Source organism: Bombus affinis, chromosome 9 (assembly GCF_024516045.1).
Source record: "Bombus affinis isolate iyBomAffi1 chromosome 9, iyBomAffi1.2, whole genome shotgun sequence".
In the NCBI taxonomy this organism is placed as follows: domain Eukaryota; kingdom Metazoa; phylum Arthropoda; class Insecta; order Hymenoptera; family Apidae; genus Bombus; species Bombus affinis.
Window position 1 is genome coordinate 2,846,505 of NC_066352.1, and position 20,763 is coordinate 2,867,267.

General features: G+C 32.2%; 1 protein-coding gene across 2 annotated transcripts in view; it reads right to left on the reverse strand.

Moving 5' to 3' along the window:
• Positions 1-20,763, reverse strand: part of LOC126920560 (SAM and SH3 domain-containing protein 1-like) — a 377,086-nt gene that overhangs the window by 5,384 nt on the left and 350,939 nt on the right. Inside the window, exons 7-15 of one of the 2 annotated variants that reach the window (XM_050731139.1) lie at positions 18,809-18,970; positions 18,396-18,452; positions 14,567-14,633; positions 12,004-12,169; positions 10,822-11,050; positions 6,144-6,242; positions 3,335-3,673; positions 1,222-1,437; positions 71-221 (exon numbers count right to left, since the gene is read on the reverse strand). In XM_050731139.1, the coding sequence (XP_050587096.1) occupies positions 71-221; positions 1,222-1,437; positions 3,335-3,673; positions 6,144-6,242; positions 10,822-11,050; positions 12,004-12,169; positions 14,567-14,633; positions 18,396-18,452; positions 18,809-18,970 (1,486 nt within the window). The remainder of the gene's footprint in view (positions 1-70; positions 222-1,221; positions 1,438-3,334; positions 3,674-6,143; positions 6,243-10,821; positions 11,051-12,003; positions 12,170-14,566; positions 14,634-18,395; positions 18,453-18,808; positions 18,971-20,763) is intronic. The other variant, XM_050731140.1, reaches the window with a different exon arrangement.

Below are 20,763 nucleotides of genomic sequence, written 5' to 3' on the forward strand. Positions count from 1 at the left end.
TAAATAAATATAAAATAGAAACACGATCTACAAAAATAAAGAATTTAAACGATCTGATATAATAACTCACATTGAAGGTCATTTAATAGTTGCACAGCTGTGAGTATCTTCGCGCGATGTTCTGGCTGATGTATGCGCAAGTAATCAAGATCCGCAGCCTCAATTTCCCTGAAGAGCTCCAAATCCTCGTATCCGTTAAATACAAATACAGGAATATGTTCCTGGAAAAACACGTTATTCAACATTTCAATATTTTTAGTTTGTCTTATTTAATCAATGTCTTTGTCTGAAACAGAACACTATTGTTACTTTAAGCTATTTACATTTAAAAATTAAGTTATTATAAGATTTATGATATGCATACTATACTACTATTACTATTATTACTATTATTATTACTATACCATATACATGTTTTGATATTTTACATATACTTTTTCCATTAAATGGTAGATAATGCTACCAGCCCATATATATTATATATATTTATATTTTAATCACATATATTCTTATTGCGATGCACTATACTGTTTTCATTAAAAATATTATATCTTGATCATTTCGTAAACCAAACGTGACATCTTTGAGATGGACCGGACTTGAAATTCGAAGCCAATATAAATCTTCCTACATCCAATTCATCAACAAATTACTATATTCGCGAATGTAATACGTTTTAATCACACATATTCTCCTTGCGATATACTACTATACTCTTTGCCAAACAAAACCACTATATCTGAATCATCTCGTTTATTTTTTTAAAAATCAATGTAACATCCTCTTAAAAATGTACCAGATTTAAATCTCGAAGCCAATACAAATCTCCTAACACCCGCCATATCACCATTTACGAGGAAAGAACCTACACATTTATCACTAAACACACCGACCAATAAAAAAGGAGGAACAAGGAAATGGGAGAAAACATGGAATCGATGAGGTAAGATAAGGATGGAAAGAAACAGATGGATATAAAAAAGGGAAGTGTCGACGAAAAAAAAGGAACACGCGACGTTTCAGTGGTGCTGTGTATTGTATGCGGTATAAAAGGTGCACGCAAGAAACGAGAGGAACGGGCGGGCGAAGGTTGGATATGGATGAAAAGAGAGAAGTCCAGGAAATAAAGAAACGTATAAAAGCAAGGTTCCCTGCTTTGCATTCGAAGCGATGCAAATGCGAATCAGTTTGTTCGAGCCGTGGCAAGATATTGCTCTCTACCTGAAGATTCATTCTCTGCAAGAGCTCTTGAACGGAACCAGGCTTCTGCCTATACCTCTGACCCCACTTCCCCCGGCCTTCGGGTTCGCCGCGCCTTGGAACCCTGTCGTTTAGTATCTCGACGTTTATGAACTTGAAGTGGCCTATCCTGTTGTGCAAAACACCCTTCCACAAGCCGCTCTTGTTCATTTGTACCACGTCGATGATGTCTCCCTTCTGCAACATAAACCATGTTACAATTTGCTTGGTGCTTTCCACGTGAGAAAACATTGAAAACTCTTGCGCCGTTTAATTCGAAGAAACCAACAGATTCGACGCTTTATATTTCTGTTCGCACTAGTTGGTATTATTGTGAAGTCATGTAGGATTAAGGAATATCGAGGAAAAGAGAAATAAGGGTTTGTTTTCACGAGGAGGTAAACGTCGAGTTCTGGCAGAGATTCTTTTCAAGGGTGTACGTATATCGTGCGATCTATAGTTGATCAATATGCATGTTTCAGCTGGGTTTGCTACTTTGGTAAAAAAATATGTTCCGTATCTACAGTGGTTGCAAAAAATATCCCCCCCCCCCCCAGTGCATTTATTATTGCAGTTATTTGCTAATTAATTCGATCCGATTATAATAAATTTCATATCGGTTAGTAGTACCTTTGGATCATTACAAATATTTGATGTTATGAAAATGATATGTGGAACCTAAAATAAACTTCATTAGAAAGTAAAAGTATGTATAAATACTTTATATAGTCACTGTATATAAGACGAAACCATCGGCGGACAAATATACCTGATTGCAACTAAGTATCTATGACTTTTTTCTTTATATGCATAATAATAGTTCACATTTGGATAATTGGGTGCAATAAATAAAAGATCATTTAATTGGAGACGAATCAAAATTTCGTTGGAATAAATGGAATTCGACTGTAAGTTTATTCATATTGAAGTAGTTATTTCATATGTTCTATACGAAAGTTTATTCGTAAAGAACGTATGTATTATCATAAAAAGAGTTTCAAGAATATTTTCGTCTCATAAAAAGTTGAGTTCTACATTATACGTTATCATCGATTCGGTGTTTTATGATATAAAGATATAAAAATAAAAATATATATCGTGGATTCTAAATCGTGGTACAAGTAGAGTGACGGAGATTCTACAATTCAAAATAAGAGAAAAATCGAGGATAGTAAAACAGTGTTGGAGGTTTTACTATCCAATGTGTGCATTTGACAGTTACAAATAATTATTGTGAGTTTTATACCGAATGCAATTTTTGGGTTTATTTATTATCAATACTTACCCATTAATACGTTCTTAGGGCGTGGGAATGAACATAATGAACAAAATAAGGAACAAGTAATAAACCTCTCATTTGAAATGTCCATTTTAGTTTTAATTGAGTCTAATCTATTATTTGCATTAAAATATTGTACGTTTGCGTCACGAAAGTGTCAAATGTCAAGATTTTGAACAATAATATTATTTAATATATATGGCGATTTAACATAATACGTTATAATACTTTGATCACGCAATAATTGATTACTTGAAAGCCATTTAAATCAAACAAATTAATTGAGATATAATTCATGAATACGTGCTTGTTCAAGGATTTGTATCAATCACAGACATACAGGAGCGCACATGCAAACATGTCTGTGATTAAACTAATCTGAGAGCTATTGTGTATCATGAATATTTGCGTGTATATAGAATGAATATTATGATGTATTCCTACAAAGTCACTCAGCTGTAAATTTCTTTTTCTCTTAAATAACCCCAGATATGCTCGAATTTTTATTACAATAAAATGACAAATATAATTGAGGTGTTAGCATAATAAAACCTATAAATACCATATTAAAAGCTCTACTTTAGACATTTTATACATTTTTGCAAATTATATACGTTGTGTAAAGAATTTTGTTCCTAAAAATTCATGAACATCCACAGTCCAAAATATAATGACATGAATACATTTTATATTTGAAAAATTACTAGCGTAAGATTATAAAAGCTACCTGTTTAGAAATTATACTATAATATAGAAATAAGCAATGTAAAGTTCTGTAACGGCCAAGTCATTTGTGATAATAGTTTGTAAACAAACCTTAAACTTTAGTGCTTCCTTGTCATAAGGGCTAGGCGTATAATCGACCAGAGCCCTGGCTCTGCAAAGTACAGGCCCGATAGACGTTGGGCTGATAGCATCCCTGTCTTCGCAGGATATCGAGCTGTGATTGCTTCCTGCACGCACAAGTGCCTGCGTGCTCGAGCCACTTCCGCTTGGGAGACTTTCCACGCTGCTCGCGCTGCACGGGAACGCCTCGGATGATGTGCGATCCTGACGCAGCCTTGAAATCTTCCGTTGCACGTCGTGCCTCAAATTTCGTGCTCGTCCTGCGATCCCCGCCCTCGTATCGCCCTCAAGTAAAGCGCTAGCTTCCGACTGGAAATTTTAACGAACGATTGCATAATATTGAAAAATAACGAACATCGTTCCGACTATTTGCTTGTATCGATGGAGATGAAAAGAGGAACTTCACAATGGTAATACGTGAATTAGGTCGAAGACTTACACGCAACGAATGCCCGTTTCTTTTTTTTTTTTTTTTTTTCTTCCTTTTATCGGATATGAGATATTAAATGGCGTACTTTTGGAGTTATGGAGAAACGAAGATTAATTTTAGCATTTTGATTTTCTTATGATATGGTAACGTATGGCAGCATATTAGCATCCATATTAACATATTTTGTATAGATCGCATAAAGATGTGTCTTTTCCATATTTTTACTTTTCCACTTCATTTCAGATTGCACGAAAATGCCCGTATACATTTTATATGATTATTTTGAATTATATAAACTCTTTACTCTTTACACTTACTTGGAGATTTATTTATTTATTTAGAGTTACATCTCTTGTCGAAGTACTAGCGAACGCTATTTTTATGTACACATATATATCAAATTTCTATATTTCGATTTATAATTACTTTTCACAAAAAATTCTATACCCGAAGGAGCACATAACATATCAATAGAAAAAAAAAGACACGTGTACTTTTATATAACCAGTGGTCGAATAATAATATGAAAAAAACATATTCTTAGCTCTTCTGGTGTAAATCAGTTTACGAGCAGATTGCTCGATGACCGTTTAACTAAACGAGCACAATCAAACGCTCTCGCTCTATGTCTTTACTCGTTTGGTCTAAACGCACCTTACTCGGCCATACGTTACGAATTCTAGGCCGTTCGTTTCGCGTAATTCCTCGATGATCGATGCAAAGTCTGTCAATGAAATCTTTTTACAACAGGGATTGAAATCTGGATCCTTTTTCGTAATTCGAACGAGATCGTTCTGTGGTACTGAGAACATGCAACGATTATGCGTAAGGCATGACCGTGGAAGATTCACAGAGTCTGACGGACCTCGAGCTGACGTCGTTGTCGACTTGTCGGTGGAGTAGACGCACTTGTGTAACTGTATACCTTGGTGATAATGTACAAAAGCGTCTACTTTTGTGTTTTTCGATATGTGTATGTCTTTAACGCTAGCTACTCGGTTAAAGTGTATCTGGCAAGTAATTCAATGAAACAGTACGAATTCGAATGACAAAAGCATGCATGCAATCGATTCCACTTTGAACTGATATCGACTTCACTGATCTGGTTTGAGATTTAAAAGGGAGTGACGTTTTTGGAGAAAGTAAACTGATCGTGTGTTTTACAAAAATTATTGCAGAGAAGTCAAACGTGACTAAATGTTATTGCCATGTAAGCTTTGTACGAAAGATCAACCAGATGAGTGAAAATGTATATTAATAATGTGAATAAATTACTTACCCCAGAGGATAGGTAAGATACAAGAAATTAAGGAAAGAACTATCCTAGATGTCTATGTATAGTAAACATTAGAATAACCACAATTATAGTATGTTGAGTTAAAAGAAAAATAATGTCGGTTTCATTTTCATTTTTATAGATGTGTTGACCCATTCAATTGATTCTTAATTGTTGAATCTTAAAAATAACCAAGTTTCATATTGGTGATATGGTTGGATTTCAAAATTCAAAATTTATTTCAACTTGTTCAATGAGAATTTTCTTCTAAATTACTTACGACATAATAACAATTTATATTTTTAAACATATTATAACAAATAATTTAATATTTATTTAAATATTATTTGATTATATATAATGTTTAATTATCTTCTGGAGAGTACTTCGCGTCATTGATCCCCTTATTAATCAGTAGATCGCGGATTTTTATGCATTCATAAGAAATTTAAAAATGCAAAAATATACATAATGTATAAATATATAAAACATTCAATGTTAAATGCTTATTATAATGTTTTTAACACTAGAACTAACGATTAAATTTGTATCAAAGTAATCGAAATCCGTATATTTTACCAAAAATTACTCGAATCCCCAAACATACACTTCTATAATTCTTTACACAAAAATCTAAAATATAATTACGTATTAAACCTCCTCGCTATTTTGGTAGTTCTAGTGTTAATCATATTCATAAATACATGAATCCAAATAATTAATCACAGTCCATTAACCAATATAAAACCAAACAAGAAAGAAAGAACAATTACTGCAAAATAATCTTCCCCAAAATAACTAAAAACAGATAACGAAAATATCATCTCACGTTTATCGCATCTCATACAAAACCGACGTAACTTTACTACAAACCCCTCGAACATGCATCAGTTCAGCAAGAATAAACATCGCTGGTTAGTGTTATGTATCGTACATTTAAATACTCGTTCTAAGTACAGCCACGAATCATGCAAACATACTGATGCAAGAAAAAAAAATGAAACAACAAAGGACAGAAAATTCGAGAGAAAGGAGACACTTTTGTGAAAGGAGGACTTGTATATGTCACGTACTGTGTGTACGGCGGCCGAGTGTTGATTCTCGAGTTCTTCTTGATCCTCGTAGTCGCTGCTTTGGCTCGGCGATAGTCCTTCCTCGCCGCTACTCCGGCTCTAAAATGTTGATACTCGCAGAGACAGTTCTAATTTATGGATATGTAAAAGGAGAAGCGGGCTCTATTTTTGTCTAGTAGCACGTAAAATGCTCGTTAGAGAAAGAGGAGATCAAGAGTCGTTATGGAAAGAAAAAATGCTAGTTCAAAATCAAACGTGAAAAGATACCATGTAATGTATAAATGTAGATCGAGTAGTACAGCAAAACGTGTTACAGTATGTGTTGTGAATATAATATAGTTGCTATACGTGCATATACGAGGGTCAGCCCAAAAGATGTGCATGCCATGAGCTTCGTAGAAGATGAAGTTAGGTCACATTTAAATTGTTTGTGTCGGTTTATTTTATCCATTCGATGTATCCTGATTAGTATTAATATTGAAATTTTTCGATTTTAGTAAGTTACCTATTCTCTTGGAGATTTCTTTTATTATCTTTGAATTTATTTATTGCTTTTAAGAAGAGTTTTATTTAAACTAACCATTTAATATTATTTCGTGAATTATTTTAATCGATTTAAATTAATCGTCATCAATTTTATTTAGAATTATAGAAGTACTAACTATTCAATAGAATCAAAACATTATTTGAAACATAAGTTGGCTCAATATTTAAGCGACACTGTTGTGATTTTAAAGAAGAAAATGGAAGGGATTGGTAGACCTGAATTGAATGTTTTAAATTCGGCGAGAGAACGTAAAACTGCGCTGATAACGCCAATAAACGTTTTATAGATTTTTAGAACGATCGGACTCTTGACTTTTTGAATTGCAGTTGTATAAAATTCATCCAGCATTTTGATATTTTGATATTTATACAAATTATTCAATATTTTAATTCCTTCAATTACATGAAAATATTTTATTTTATTAAAACATTATTTCAAACCGCAAAACACTTTTAGAGATAACTGTTTTTTATTAAAATAATCTTCGTGTAAAAACATAATTGACGTATTACTTGTACATGTAGAAGCGTGAGAACCTAATCACGTTAAAGTATTATAATATCAAAAAATAAAATGTATCAAATTTCCATCGAAACATGCCCCAAGGAAAACTTGAGATAAAGCATTCTCTTGTGAATTGAAAGTATGCCTTTATGTACAAACTCCTGATATATTGTTAATATTGTAGGGCCGTACAACTTACGATAAGACACCTTAATACGTAGCAGAAACTGAGAGCAGCGCACTAGATGTTCCAAAACTTTGAATTAAATTTCTGAAAATTGCATTCTCAGCCATTCACTGTGAAGTTCATGAAGCACGGCTGTCAATTAGTCTTTGTATGAAAAAACTTTCTTTTCCATTGAAACACACTCAAATTTTACTTTATCTCGTTGGTAAAAACTAAAAACGTTAAATTTAATATGAAAAGAGATCTTACAGGCGCTGCATAAGTTCTTGATAAATCGTAAGTAGCTGTAAACATGATATAGAATTATCATTCTTGATAGATTAAGCCAATTTAATAATCATCATCATATGTTTCGTGCGTTATTCTTGTCTTCGTATAATACTTCTATTGTTTATAACAATAATACTAGTACTATACACAGCACTAATTATTGCGATGATTCGATAAACATCCAATACTTTGACAGTAACAGAATTATTAAGAAATCACACGGCAATCGAATGTTTGGATTTCGAATATGTCAAACTTTTAAATACTTAGATGCTATTCGAAGAGTTCACTGAACAAACGACAAAATTAATCTTTTTTAAAGCTAAATTAAGTTCGAAAACAATTTCCAGGAGCATGGAACAATTACAGTATGTTAAGAGATTGTTTTAATTCTAAAAAGGATATGGGGAATCTTGATATTTTGTTTAAATGATTAGCATAAGTAACTTCTAGAACGTTTGAATTAAATAAAAATAATATTTTCTTACAGGAAAAGATAAACAATTACACAGATGAGAAATCCATTTTGTATAAATGATTATGAAGTGAGAAAATGATTCCTAATGGTTCGTTGCATTTTTACTTAATACCTCTAATTTGCATGATTTACCGAAGTTGCTTATAAGAAAGTGTAGTTGCATTGTTTAAAGCAGTAAAACCGTGGCGATTTAATACACTAATAAAAAGAAATTGCATGTTACACAAGTAGATAGCAACTGCAGGCTACGCATATCTACATGAGTTAATGATACAATTAGTATTCGACGTGTCAATGTATGAGTATATGTATGGAAAGAAGTAGAGAATGAGGTTGTCAGTTCTGCCTAGATGTCAGAATAGGAAACAGGAGCTACATATTCCGCTTCCACGGTCAGATTATTCATTCCAAGAATTCTGCTTAAAGTTAATCACAACTCAAATTCGTTAATTTAATAGTATAAACTTATAAATTAGTTACGACGATAAATAGATAATTGATCTGTATTAGCAATAAAAAAATTAGATTTTTTATTATAATACTAATAATATTAAACAATATCAATAAAGTGGGTTTTTTTAATTAGAATATTGTGCTGTACAAATGCAGCGATGGACGTCAACAATAAGGAGGTCAAGATGAACCACTTGTGAATGAACTTTACCAGCAAAAAGTTTGTTGGGAAACAGTTAGGTTGAAATGAAAATAAAAGATTGAAATTCATAATTCGTAATGTATTCATTGAAATGGAAGAAAATTAACGATAAATTCATAAGAATAGGTAACACTTTAAATTAAATTTCATATGTTAATACAATTTGAGGGAAATCTAAGAAACTGTGTACATCAAATTTTTTGCAACGAATTAAATTTGTAAAGCTACAATCTCTACAAGGTTATTGTAAAAATTAATTATATTGTAAAACACCTTTCTACTTTTACACAAATCCCAATATTTAATATTCCACATTCAATAATAACCAAAAATACCGAGTATAAAAAGTCTGAAATTTATTCAAAGAAAAATATTCCAACATAGTTTTAGTCGTGTAAAAATAAATACGCACAAAAGGTACCAAACCCTACTGAAAAAAAATGTTTTTCGTTAAATTCATTTTTGACTTAAACAGTGGTATCTGCAGTTCTGGAATATTCGATTTGCAAAATTTCAGAACATCCAATTCGTTATGTTCGGTTCGTTAAGCGAACTCAACGAAAAGAGTGTTGCGAGGACGGGACGTATCGTTTGATTCGCATAGATACACATATAACTGTGTTAGTTTACACAGTTATCTATTTGTACGTGAATGCGAGAGCGAGAGAGAGAGCGCGAGAGCGAGAGAGAGAGAGAGGGAGAGAGAGAAAGGCAGCTTTGTTAATAGATAGTACCAGCGAGACCATACTAAAGACGAAAGCCTCGATGGTGCACAGCTAACCGGTAGGAAAAATCCATATTCATGAATACTAGACCCGTCTACTTAGCTATGCGTCTAATCTGCAGAAATCTCCGATTCTAGACTCGAAGATGTTGATGCTTGTTCCCTGTATGTGTACGTACTACCCGCGTAAAAGCACCACGCTCGAAACCTACCCGTAAGTTTCGACAATAGTATTGCGTATACGAAGTAAATGGAACGGTATGCAGTTCTGGTTCGGTTTCATTAAGTAAACGAGAAGGTAGTGATTTGGAAAATGTAATCACACCTCGATATTAGAAATTGGCGAATATTGGAATGATCTTGTGTGGAACTGAATTTTTTCACCATTTTGTGTCTCTATTTAGATGAAATTGAAAATTGACATGTAATATATTGATTTTCATTCTTATAAGTATTGTTCGTTTCTCGTGTCCACCGACACAGTCGACAGTTTTAAATTCATACGCTGCATTCTAAAGACTGAACGAATCATGTAACAGTATGTGGCGTAACTATTAATGATTCTGACATCTCCTCGCAATGACAAAGACAGGATAAAGATAATATTATTAGACGTATAATTTCCCCTGACACGTGAAATTTGAATTGAACGTGATATTGAAACGTGGATTTATTTCTGTCTTATGATAGATTTCCAACATATCTACGATGTCAATATTTGGAAATAAATGCAAAGTAAATTTAACATACGTAGTAAGCTACTACAGGAAAATTTATCGAATCGTATATACTCGTATGTAAAACAGCAAATTTAATAGATAAATCTCTATCGTTTGATACGTGTCTTATTCGATTTACGTATCTGTTCATAACTGATAAAAATTTTCTTCATTTTACTTAATGTTCTAGCAATATTTTATTTTAAAGCGTTATATTTCTATGTCATATTTTTACCAATATGTTAATAATACATTTTTCATAGTATGTAATAAAGTACAAGAGGAACATATACAATATTTTTGATGACATTAAACCAATTGTAACACAAATATATAAATTTTATATTGTTTAAAATACTATAATATAGAAAAAAATTTCTTGTACAATATTTTACCAGAATCCTTTGAATTTGCCTCTAAAATAAACATTCCATGAACTGTTTCACGAAGAGTGCTTAAGAAGACCATTTGCGTTATCGCGAGCTACATATATGCATAAAGTGCTTGAATGTCGCCTTAGAGTTCACACCATTTGTTGCTGTGATAAGACTATATGCAGTATCTTTCAAAAGGGATTTCTTTATGCGAACTTACCTGGACGTCGCTACTTGCGTAGTCTCCACTTTCTCGAGAAGCTCTCGAGTGCGTAAGTGGTATGATAGCTGGTGGATTATTATGACCTTGTGGCACAATAAGACCTCGCATTGTCGAAGTTGCACCTTTCCTGGAACGATCTCGCGGGAGACTGATGTCTCCGGCAGTTCGAAGCGAAATAATTCCCTCACCTCTGTTTTCTGGCCTTAAATTCAGTGTGAAACATACTCTGAAATAAAATATAAGCATTTTTTCAAGCTCTCGAAAATTTCTTCTACATACGATTAGTTTCAAAAGTGTATCCTTAAAAATGAACTATACTAAAATTTTATGCTTTATGCTGTCATTAATCGCTAATCATTTATTACGTGTCCATTTAGAAAAACTAATATATAAAAGTAATATATTGTGAAATTAAAAGCACTTTACTTACATAAAAAAATTATATTATTCAATACGTCGAAACTTTTCAAAATGAAGAATGAAAGAAAACAAGTAAAATATTATTTGAAGCTTATATTATTTAACAAAGGTGTTGCAATATTCAACATCATACAAAAATTGTATTATATTTAAAAATAATTTATAAAATATGACGCGAACGTTAAAGAAGAAAAGTTGGAAAAGACCGTTTTCATTAAAATTTACGTTTTATATTTGAACAAGAAACATAAAGGCAATCTGGAGAAAATACTTACTTTCTAACTTTTTATTAGATCATCCCATAAGTTCGTGCCGACTTTTGTGTATACATTTCATGTGTCGATTTATAAACATACGGTGATAAGGGACCAATGCACTTGAAAAATGGGAAGAAGTTGTACAACGAGAGGGGGATTACACTTTTTCATGAAACTAAAAGGTATGTAAACAATCTTAACATATACAACCGCTCGAAAAACGGAACGAACTTATGGGATGACCTAATATTAACTTCCTTTGATTTCGCGTAATAATACTTGATGTTATGTATACGTTAATATTGAAGAACTAATACTTAGTTGAATTAAATATTATGAGAAATTTACATTAAAATTTTCAATATCGTGAAATAATCTGCAAGTACGTTTTATAAGCATGTATGGTTCTTATTCGTTTTGTTATTAAACTATAAGAAAAGTACTATTTATAAATTTTATATTTTTTGTTATATATGATTAAAAATATGTTTGCGGGCTTCACCTTCCATTTTGAATAGTCGCTGTTGGTACAGGACCACCGCTGGCTCCCATGAGGAAGTCTTCAGGGTCTGACTCATATGGAGGTTCGTCATACCAGTGTTGACCTCCAGGACCCAAACCCAGTCCACCTCCGCAACGTGCATCCTCGTCGTACATGTAAGTGTCATCTGAACATTAAAAATACATTTATCATTACATTGAAATACAAAGCAGCAATATTACGATAAATCCTTTTACTAATTTCTTAATATTAATATCAGTGAATGTGAAGTTAAACGACGACAACATGTAAGTTAAACGACACATGTTCGCTGATATCGAACGTAGCACTGGCCAAACTTCATTTAAAAAATATTTATTACGTTTAAAATACAAATATACAAATAAAATAAAATTTTAGATATATAATAATATAAAAATTTTAGAATTTCGATCTGTTCAATGAAAATACAAAATTTTAATTAACTTTAAACATAGAAAAATAAGTCTGTCTCTACTACCATCTATATCAAATCTTGAGCGTACTTTAAACATTTATTAACCATATAAATCATTCACAAGCCACATTGATCAATTTCGTAAATTCTTAATTTATCTCATAATTTGCTATTATTTACGTCATACGTTTTTAAAAAACGATCTCACGAAAATAAATAATTCATTTTCTCAAAATTGAACGTCAATCGTGCACTTATATACAAAAAATTGAAAAATTGATAAGAAGTAGAGGTGATCAGTTCGACCGACATATAAAAAAAATAACGTATGAAATTAATAATTCAACAATAATATTAAAAACGAATTGAAAACAAATATGCAATTTAATAAAGCCAGTCTTACTGTTCTCTTCCTCTCAAGCAATTTGAACCTCCATTCTGTTTCTTCCTATTTTATTCTTACTCCTAAAGAGAAATTCTATCGGGATCAACTTATCAAACGGTTTTTATCGTTTCGCGCAGCAATAGTGGATGGTAAAAATTCTTCTCGGAGAAATTGCACGGTGTTTCGTTTGGTAAAGTGTAGCATGGCGCTAATGCGTGGTAATTCGAGACGCGAGAAGACCTCGAGTGCCGTTGCTGGTGCGAAAGACTGAGCGAAATCAAGCGTCTGAGGATCGTGCACGTGCGTGTGGGCGCGAGAAAAAATGAGGGGATCGGGAAAGCGAGCCGCGGAGAAAGCAGTCGACGGTTGTTGACGATAACGAGATTAGCCAGAACATAGAAGGGGCTTCGTGGCTTGGTACTATTGCCTTCCTCGACTACGTGATCGCGAATAAAACTCCCCGAGTCAGTGATAAATCGGTAATAGGAAATTTAAAGGATCCTGGAAACATTACTCTCGATACTTTATTCGATCTTCTTTATGACACCCGATATATGTTATTATATTTGATCAAGTACTTTTTTTCATATACCTTCATAATGGAGAAGATAGGTTGATTTATAGGATTTATAGGATCAAGTAGTAAAATAATGCATATAAGTAGGAATAAATAGAATCGCTTAAACAGAGTATTATTGTAAGATAATTGGATAGTTAGAAATAACGTCGATTTAGCTACAAACAATTTATAGATATAATAAATATACTGACAATTACTACATAACTAGAGATCAAACGTAAAAAAGATTTTTGTGATTTAAAAAGGAATATGAATGTAAATAAGAAGGTTTAACATAATGCCAGCAATACTTAGATTTCATATAAACTTTATGAAAGTATAAGAGCTAGGGGAAAGAAGAAATAACGACGAAGACCTGTTAAGAATATCTTTGAAATTTGTTTTCATAAACAAAAAAGTATTCAATGATGTAATTTGTCTGAAAAAAATGATACCAAAAAATTAATGCAACGTTATAAATCTTCGCATTGATAGTGGATTCTTCATGTTTCACACACGTGAGCTACTCAATATTTATGCTAGTACTTTACTGAAAATAATTACAGCGTGTTACCTGATTGAAAACTATTAAAAGTCAATAAAATCCTAGATGTGCACACTAATTTTGATTCTTAATATTCATTTATAATACGAATAAAAACAGATTGAGAATCCTAGAAGAGTTACAAGGTATCTTACAAAAGATTCAAGTAGAACGAGAAAAAAGATATACATATCGTCTTCGACATCTCACAACAAGATTAACCTAAACTTTCATTCGGATCTTAAAACAAGCAGAAGATATTCCTTCAAAAGTTTTTCCGTTTAAGAGAATTTTTGTCTACGGCGGCAATTTCGTTTCAGTGCACCGAGATTTCTTGAAAAGAAAAAGAAAGCGGGTAAGGGACAGAAGAAGAGGCATCGTAGAACGAACGCGTTAAATGAGTCTCTAGAGGGTGCGGGTGAAACGTACGAAGTGTCAGGCGTTTGGGAGTCGATTCTCAGACTGGCTGGCACGTGCAAGTTCTGCTCAAGGTAGACACACTGGTCGTGTACTATAACAGAAGCACGCACACAGGAACGTACCAAGGACGTGGCCTGGTTGGTTCGAGGAGACTGGGCTATAAGTTGCAGAGAGACAAGGCGACAACTAGCTAGAGGTTACACTCCTTGACGTACTTACCTCCAGGGAGCTGACCCCGTCCGTCTCGGCCAAGCTGCATTAAACCCTGCCGGATGTCCCTCAGTATCTGAAACAGGACAATAACGAGAGCGTGAATGAATCTCCGTTCGACTACGTGATTAGAATATACATTAATTTACAATGGAATATTTGTTGGAATATTTTGAAATAGATTGAACCTGCAGCACGGTGACCCCACTACTCTGAACTCTTATTTATAAATCTTGGTTTGCCACTGCACGATTATGAAAATATATTTATTTATTTATAATAGAACGTTCTTTATCTGAACTTCATTCTTTTTTTAATTTTTGAACTTGATTAAATCTGATTTAATCACGAGCGATTTCATTTGTTGGAATTTCTTTAAATTGATTGAATCTGAATCATCTATAGACGATTCCATCTATTGGAATTTTTTGAAATTGGTTGAATTCGAACCACATTTATTATTGTATTATGCGAACGAAACTTTCCTCATAGGCCACGAAGAAATCAGCGAATTCTTATTATATAAATTTTTTGCCTTTCTATGGTTACTAGATGGTTGTTCCTCGTATTATAGAAAAGAAAGTGTTCAAATACGATTCATTGATATACATTACATAGGGTTTAAAATCTACAAATCCGTCAAATTGTAAAATTGTAGATAATCGTAATTTATATATTTTATTATTTTTTTATTTATTTTCCTACGCTGTTTTCCTATATCACGCGAAAGATTAAAATAAATAAGTTAAAAGAAGCACAGAAACAAAATATAATATTATAAAAAATATAAAGTTCCGTGTACAATAGTCCATCCCAGAGGATACATTGTTGCAACGAAACATTGCCAACGTTCATCAGGAAGTTTGTAACGGAGAAAGAACGAAGGGTAGTCGTTGTATCGCGTCTACATGTACAGTTTATAGTAACGGCATGCGGGGTCCGAATTTTAATTACGCGAAACTAACGATTCCATACACGCATATGCGAGAAAAGTTAGCTTGGTCCTTTCAGAGAATTGAGGGGATTGAAAAGGGGCCCCCCCAGAAATTAGCCCAAACTGGCTTCTCTTGGCCCTAGGCTACTCAAACAGGCAGAAAAAAATAGGAAGAAATAAAGCGGAGAGTTTCCTTTGAGGTTGCGAACAATATGGAAATAAAGGTCTGTATCCATGTAAAAGTTTTAGTGTCACTTCTACCTTCGAAGGTTTACTGCTCCCTAGGGAGGATCTTCTTTTCTTCCCTCCCTATTCCCTACCTTCTATTTTCTCCACCAACCGGTTGACTTCTCCTTTGCCACGCGAGAAACTGCGGGATAATCCCGTGGGCGACCACCTCGTCAACTATCCTCGTCATCATTCTCTCCTTTCTCCACTTTCTGCTCTTTTTCTTGTTCCAAGTATTATACACGTCATTGATATGACATTTTAGGCGCGTAAGTTCAACTTTTACGCGGATAATTCGTGTCATTTATTTAGTGTGAGAAGCTATTTCTTATTTCAGGGTTATTTGCTATTATATAGTACATACATAGTATAGAGTTACATTACTATAGACGACCTTCCGGATAGTAATTCAGTGAGAAGAGCGAAGTTGGATCATAATGTTATTTTCTTATAATACTTGCGGATGACAAATAGTGGATGATCGCTAGACGGAGTTAAGATGACAAACGATTAAAACGAGATAAGTGACAGAAGTTAAGATTTCCAATAAAAATAAAGCATTTCTGTTAATCTCCCTACTAATGTCATTTATTGTTTGAGTACTATTCATAGCAAAATATATATTTAACGGTATTATATTCGACGAAGATATGTTAGTATTCACAAACGCTGATTAGTATCTTAGCTCCGTTTCTATTTTTATGTTCTCTGATAGCTATAATTATTATAAGTAACAGAATATGTAATAAATACTCAAATATTTTTCTATGTCAAATGGAACTACAAAAAATATACCTGGATTTATTATATGTTTCATAGTAATAAGTACAATTATTTTTATTATAAATATTTTAATACAAATTAAATGAATAGTTATAACGTAAATGGACATGAGAAACACTAAGAACCCACGAGGGTAGCACTTGATGATAATGCTACAGCATCGATCATACATATGTGATTCGCAAGCGTGATGGTTATGGTCGGACGCATCGAATTCACACCTGTGTAGGAATTGAGGTGTTGAAACATAATTAACCTGTTAACTCGAGAATTACTTGATCAGAAACAACCCCTATGCATGCAACTCCCAGTCCATACCAGAAACAGTTCCATTATTTCGTAATCTATTATTGAAATGAATGACGAATCTACTTTTAAAAATAACTAACATGTATAAAAAACAGCTGGGCAATATCGAAAAGCGAGATAGAATATCAAACCAATCTGAAAATGTATAGGTATAAGAGTGATGAAAAAAATGTTTAAAAAGCAAAATCAATCAGTTCTGAGAATTTGTTTCTCAGATGAATCAATAGTAATAAAATGAGCTAATATAATAAAGAAATGTCGATAAACTTCGTACTGAATTTTAGTCAGTAAATTGGATGACAAACTCTGCTATTACGAAGCAGCTTAGAAACTTTTGTCAAATAATCTCAGATGATCCAGTTGGTCCCTCACGTTGCCCGTTCCAAATCTTGACCAGTCCTTTCCGCAAACTTCAACGATACCATTCCGACTTCCCTCTCGAGCAACGAGCTCCTTTACGAGTTTCAACTTCTTTCCACATGTGTTTCGTCCATCTCACTCGAACAAGAGGAAAAGGGGATTAGTGCTTTTAAAAAGTTATCAGTAATCTTCTGCGAAACTGGCCTTATTACTCAAGGTGTACACCAATCTTATCTCTATGTAATAATTTTGATACAATTATCACACCACTTACTGCTTATTATATTATTGCACATAACATTATATATATTATGTATATATGTATTGTATATAATATGTAATATATTACGTATAATATATTATATATAATAATATAATTAATCAAGATATATCACAATATTTTCATCACCAATTTAATTGAAATTTTACATACTCGCACTCTTTTTATACAAAAATAGCCCGTTATAGTATTATTATAGGAGTATACTCAATATTTGCGAAAATATGTTATATTTTGAAAAATCTTCATGATTCAAGATTCATTATTGTATTAAAGTAGAATCGAAGTATTTAAACATCAATATGTTTATGCAGGATTTCAAGTCTAAAAACTCAGCTGGATTATTTCTCACAATCAATTTCAAATAAAATTAGTAGATAATTGCAGAGGGCAGATTGGGTTTTTAATAAGTTCTGTCACCCTCTGCCGCCATTTATTGTGTAAATTATTTTTAAATTTATCCTGTTCTTAAATTATTCGACAATTAAATTATCCTCGTTTTAATTGTCTCTATATTATTCCCAAAATTTATTCGATGAAATTTTGAGAAAGATATATACATACGTTGCATTCGTAATATGCTGTGATTCGATAAAATAATTGTCTTTATATAATGCTTTGTTATATCACTTATACGATTGCGCTTTAATTATCAATTGCTCATTAATCATTACAATTAATTATATCTTACAGATAATAATAATATCAAAATATATAACATATCTTGAGCAAAATAACATAATTTTCAAGTTATAAAGGTTGATAAACTTTTGATAAGAACAATAACAAAACTAAAAGCGAAACCAATGCACCATTAAATTGCTTTTATTCGCTTCTCTTATGAATTGAGTCCAACTCACTTCCTTTCTTTGGTATTCGTACAAACAAAAATTTATTAGTATATAAAAAAAGGAAGAGTGAACTTTAATTTAAATTGCACTCACCTCTTCATGTTCTTTATGAAATCGTTCCTTCTTTCTCAGCGCCTCCTGAACCTTCAACTGGAAAATATAAACCAGTAAAGTCTTCTCTATATACCGTATTGACCAAAAATTCAATGATAATACGAAGAAATATTTCAAAACTTTTGAAGAATTTTATATAAAACAAACGTACCTAGATGAATCAATTTCAATTAAGATAACAAAAGATGTGGATAATTAAGATAACAAAAAACTCGCAACCCATTTTTTAAAAAAAATTATAATGTTTAATAAAATGAACAAATTAGACAAAATTATTAATTAAATTTTATATTTCAATTTTCCATTATCTCTGATAAAATGAAAACTGTAACTTATAAATTATCATTTAATATTTATAAAATATAAATGATACATATAAATGAAAATCATACCCTATGTATGGTTTCCTCGAAGCTATTTGGCTGACCACCGTTCATTTGCAAATATCTTAATCGATCGTAATCTCTTGGATCCACCATAGAACGTAAAATTGTATGTCCCATATCTGGTCCCAAGCCTAATCCACTTTGCAGAACACTATCTGGTGTATCCACCTATCATTAACAAATCAAACAATACAAAATTATTTAAAGTTTACATACAACAACATTTTCTTGCATATAGATTTTTATAACTTTGTCTTTATTTAAATATGAATTATTCTACGACATTTGTGATAGTGTAAGTAAAAAATAAACTATGAGAGGATATAATCGTTTTACTTCATTACGCTACAGAATGGTAAATTCCAGCAATAACCGAATGAAACCAAAATACTGGGTACGAAATTATTTAAGGAGCGTGGAATTAGGAATCATAATGAAAGTATGAAATTGTGTTTCGTTTTGCACATCATTAGCCGAATAATTAAGACAGAGACTGGAGTATTTTGACAGTGACAACTTGAGGCAAAACGTTCTAGGCGTTTGTAAAGAGCGTTCTACTGCGAACGTGATTTTAACTAGAAAATTCATCTCTGCCGCGAAATTATATGGGACATTAAATAATAAATGTCATATACAGAATATTTTAAAAAAGAAAGGGTAATGAAATATCATGACGAACATAATAATAATGATTAATAATTATCAATGATAGAACACTTTCTTCATCTTAATTTGACAGTGAAAAATACCATAAATATTTTAGTAATAGAATTAAAAAATCCAAAAACGGTAATAATTACGAATGGAATATAATTGAGCAAGGTTGAACAAAAAGGAACAAATGACAATTGCAAAACAGGGAATCAAAATTCGTGAGGTGTGACATGGACAGAGAAAAAAAACATTTTCGCGAACGCAAAGGTTATTATCTCCTGGCCGAAATTTAATTAAACCGCGTGGCATTTATGTTAAACGGATTAAAACCATTTGTTTGCGTTCACAGGCTGAACTTCGCAAATACAACGGTAGAGGTACAATCCCTAAGACTGAATAATTCCAAGAGACAAGACTGGGAATTTACGTGATTGTTCCCTGTTTACTGGCACCATGTTGACTTTTACCATACTACGCCATATGTTTAGCTAAGGTGAAGGAAAAGTGAATATATTATTCAAACCAACATAGAAGCTACTTTTGAAAAATCTGTCAACTCTTGTCAAAAACAGCGATAAAAATCAGAACACGACAAAACGAATTTTACATAAGTACTATTCTACAATATACTTCATTAAAATTTACATTCTTTCATTAATATCTACATTCTATATATTTTTTTATATATCATCTATAAATTTTACTTAATTTATTTTTATTTTATAAAGCTAATATATAAATTCATATTCTATGCGTTTCATAAAGGTATAGTATTCGCTACATTTTTTACTGTCATTAATTTTATTCGTCCCAAAAAAGTCATTTTTATTGTAATGAGAAGTGTTACAAAATTAATGTGCTTTATACCGAGATAACTAAAATTCTGTTTTATTAAATTTTTGTTATTTAGTATGGTAGGAAATATATATTATTATAAGACTTTATATAAATATGCCTTATTCAAATACAAATGGTCTTTTTATAAAGTCCATAGATTTCTGAGATTAATTATAATAAATATAAAATGCTCAATAATAAATTCTGTTGTCTGAACTCGGCCTAAACAAAACTATAATATTAATTAATTAAAGAAATCACTTATTCATTCGTGAATTTTCACGTTTAAGCGAAACTTTTACGGGTCACCTTGCAATTTATGAGTTTTCGGTTCTTGGAGATGAATAAAAACTAGACGCCAGTGGACAACGACAGTTTTATCATGCAGTTCAAATCCATCAACAGGATAATGCCCGTATAAATCCGTCATAGACATGCACCATTAACGAGCATTTAATTCTAGGAATTCG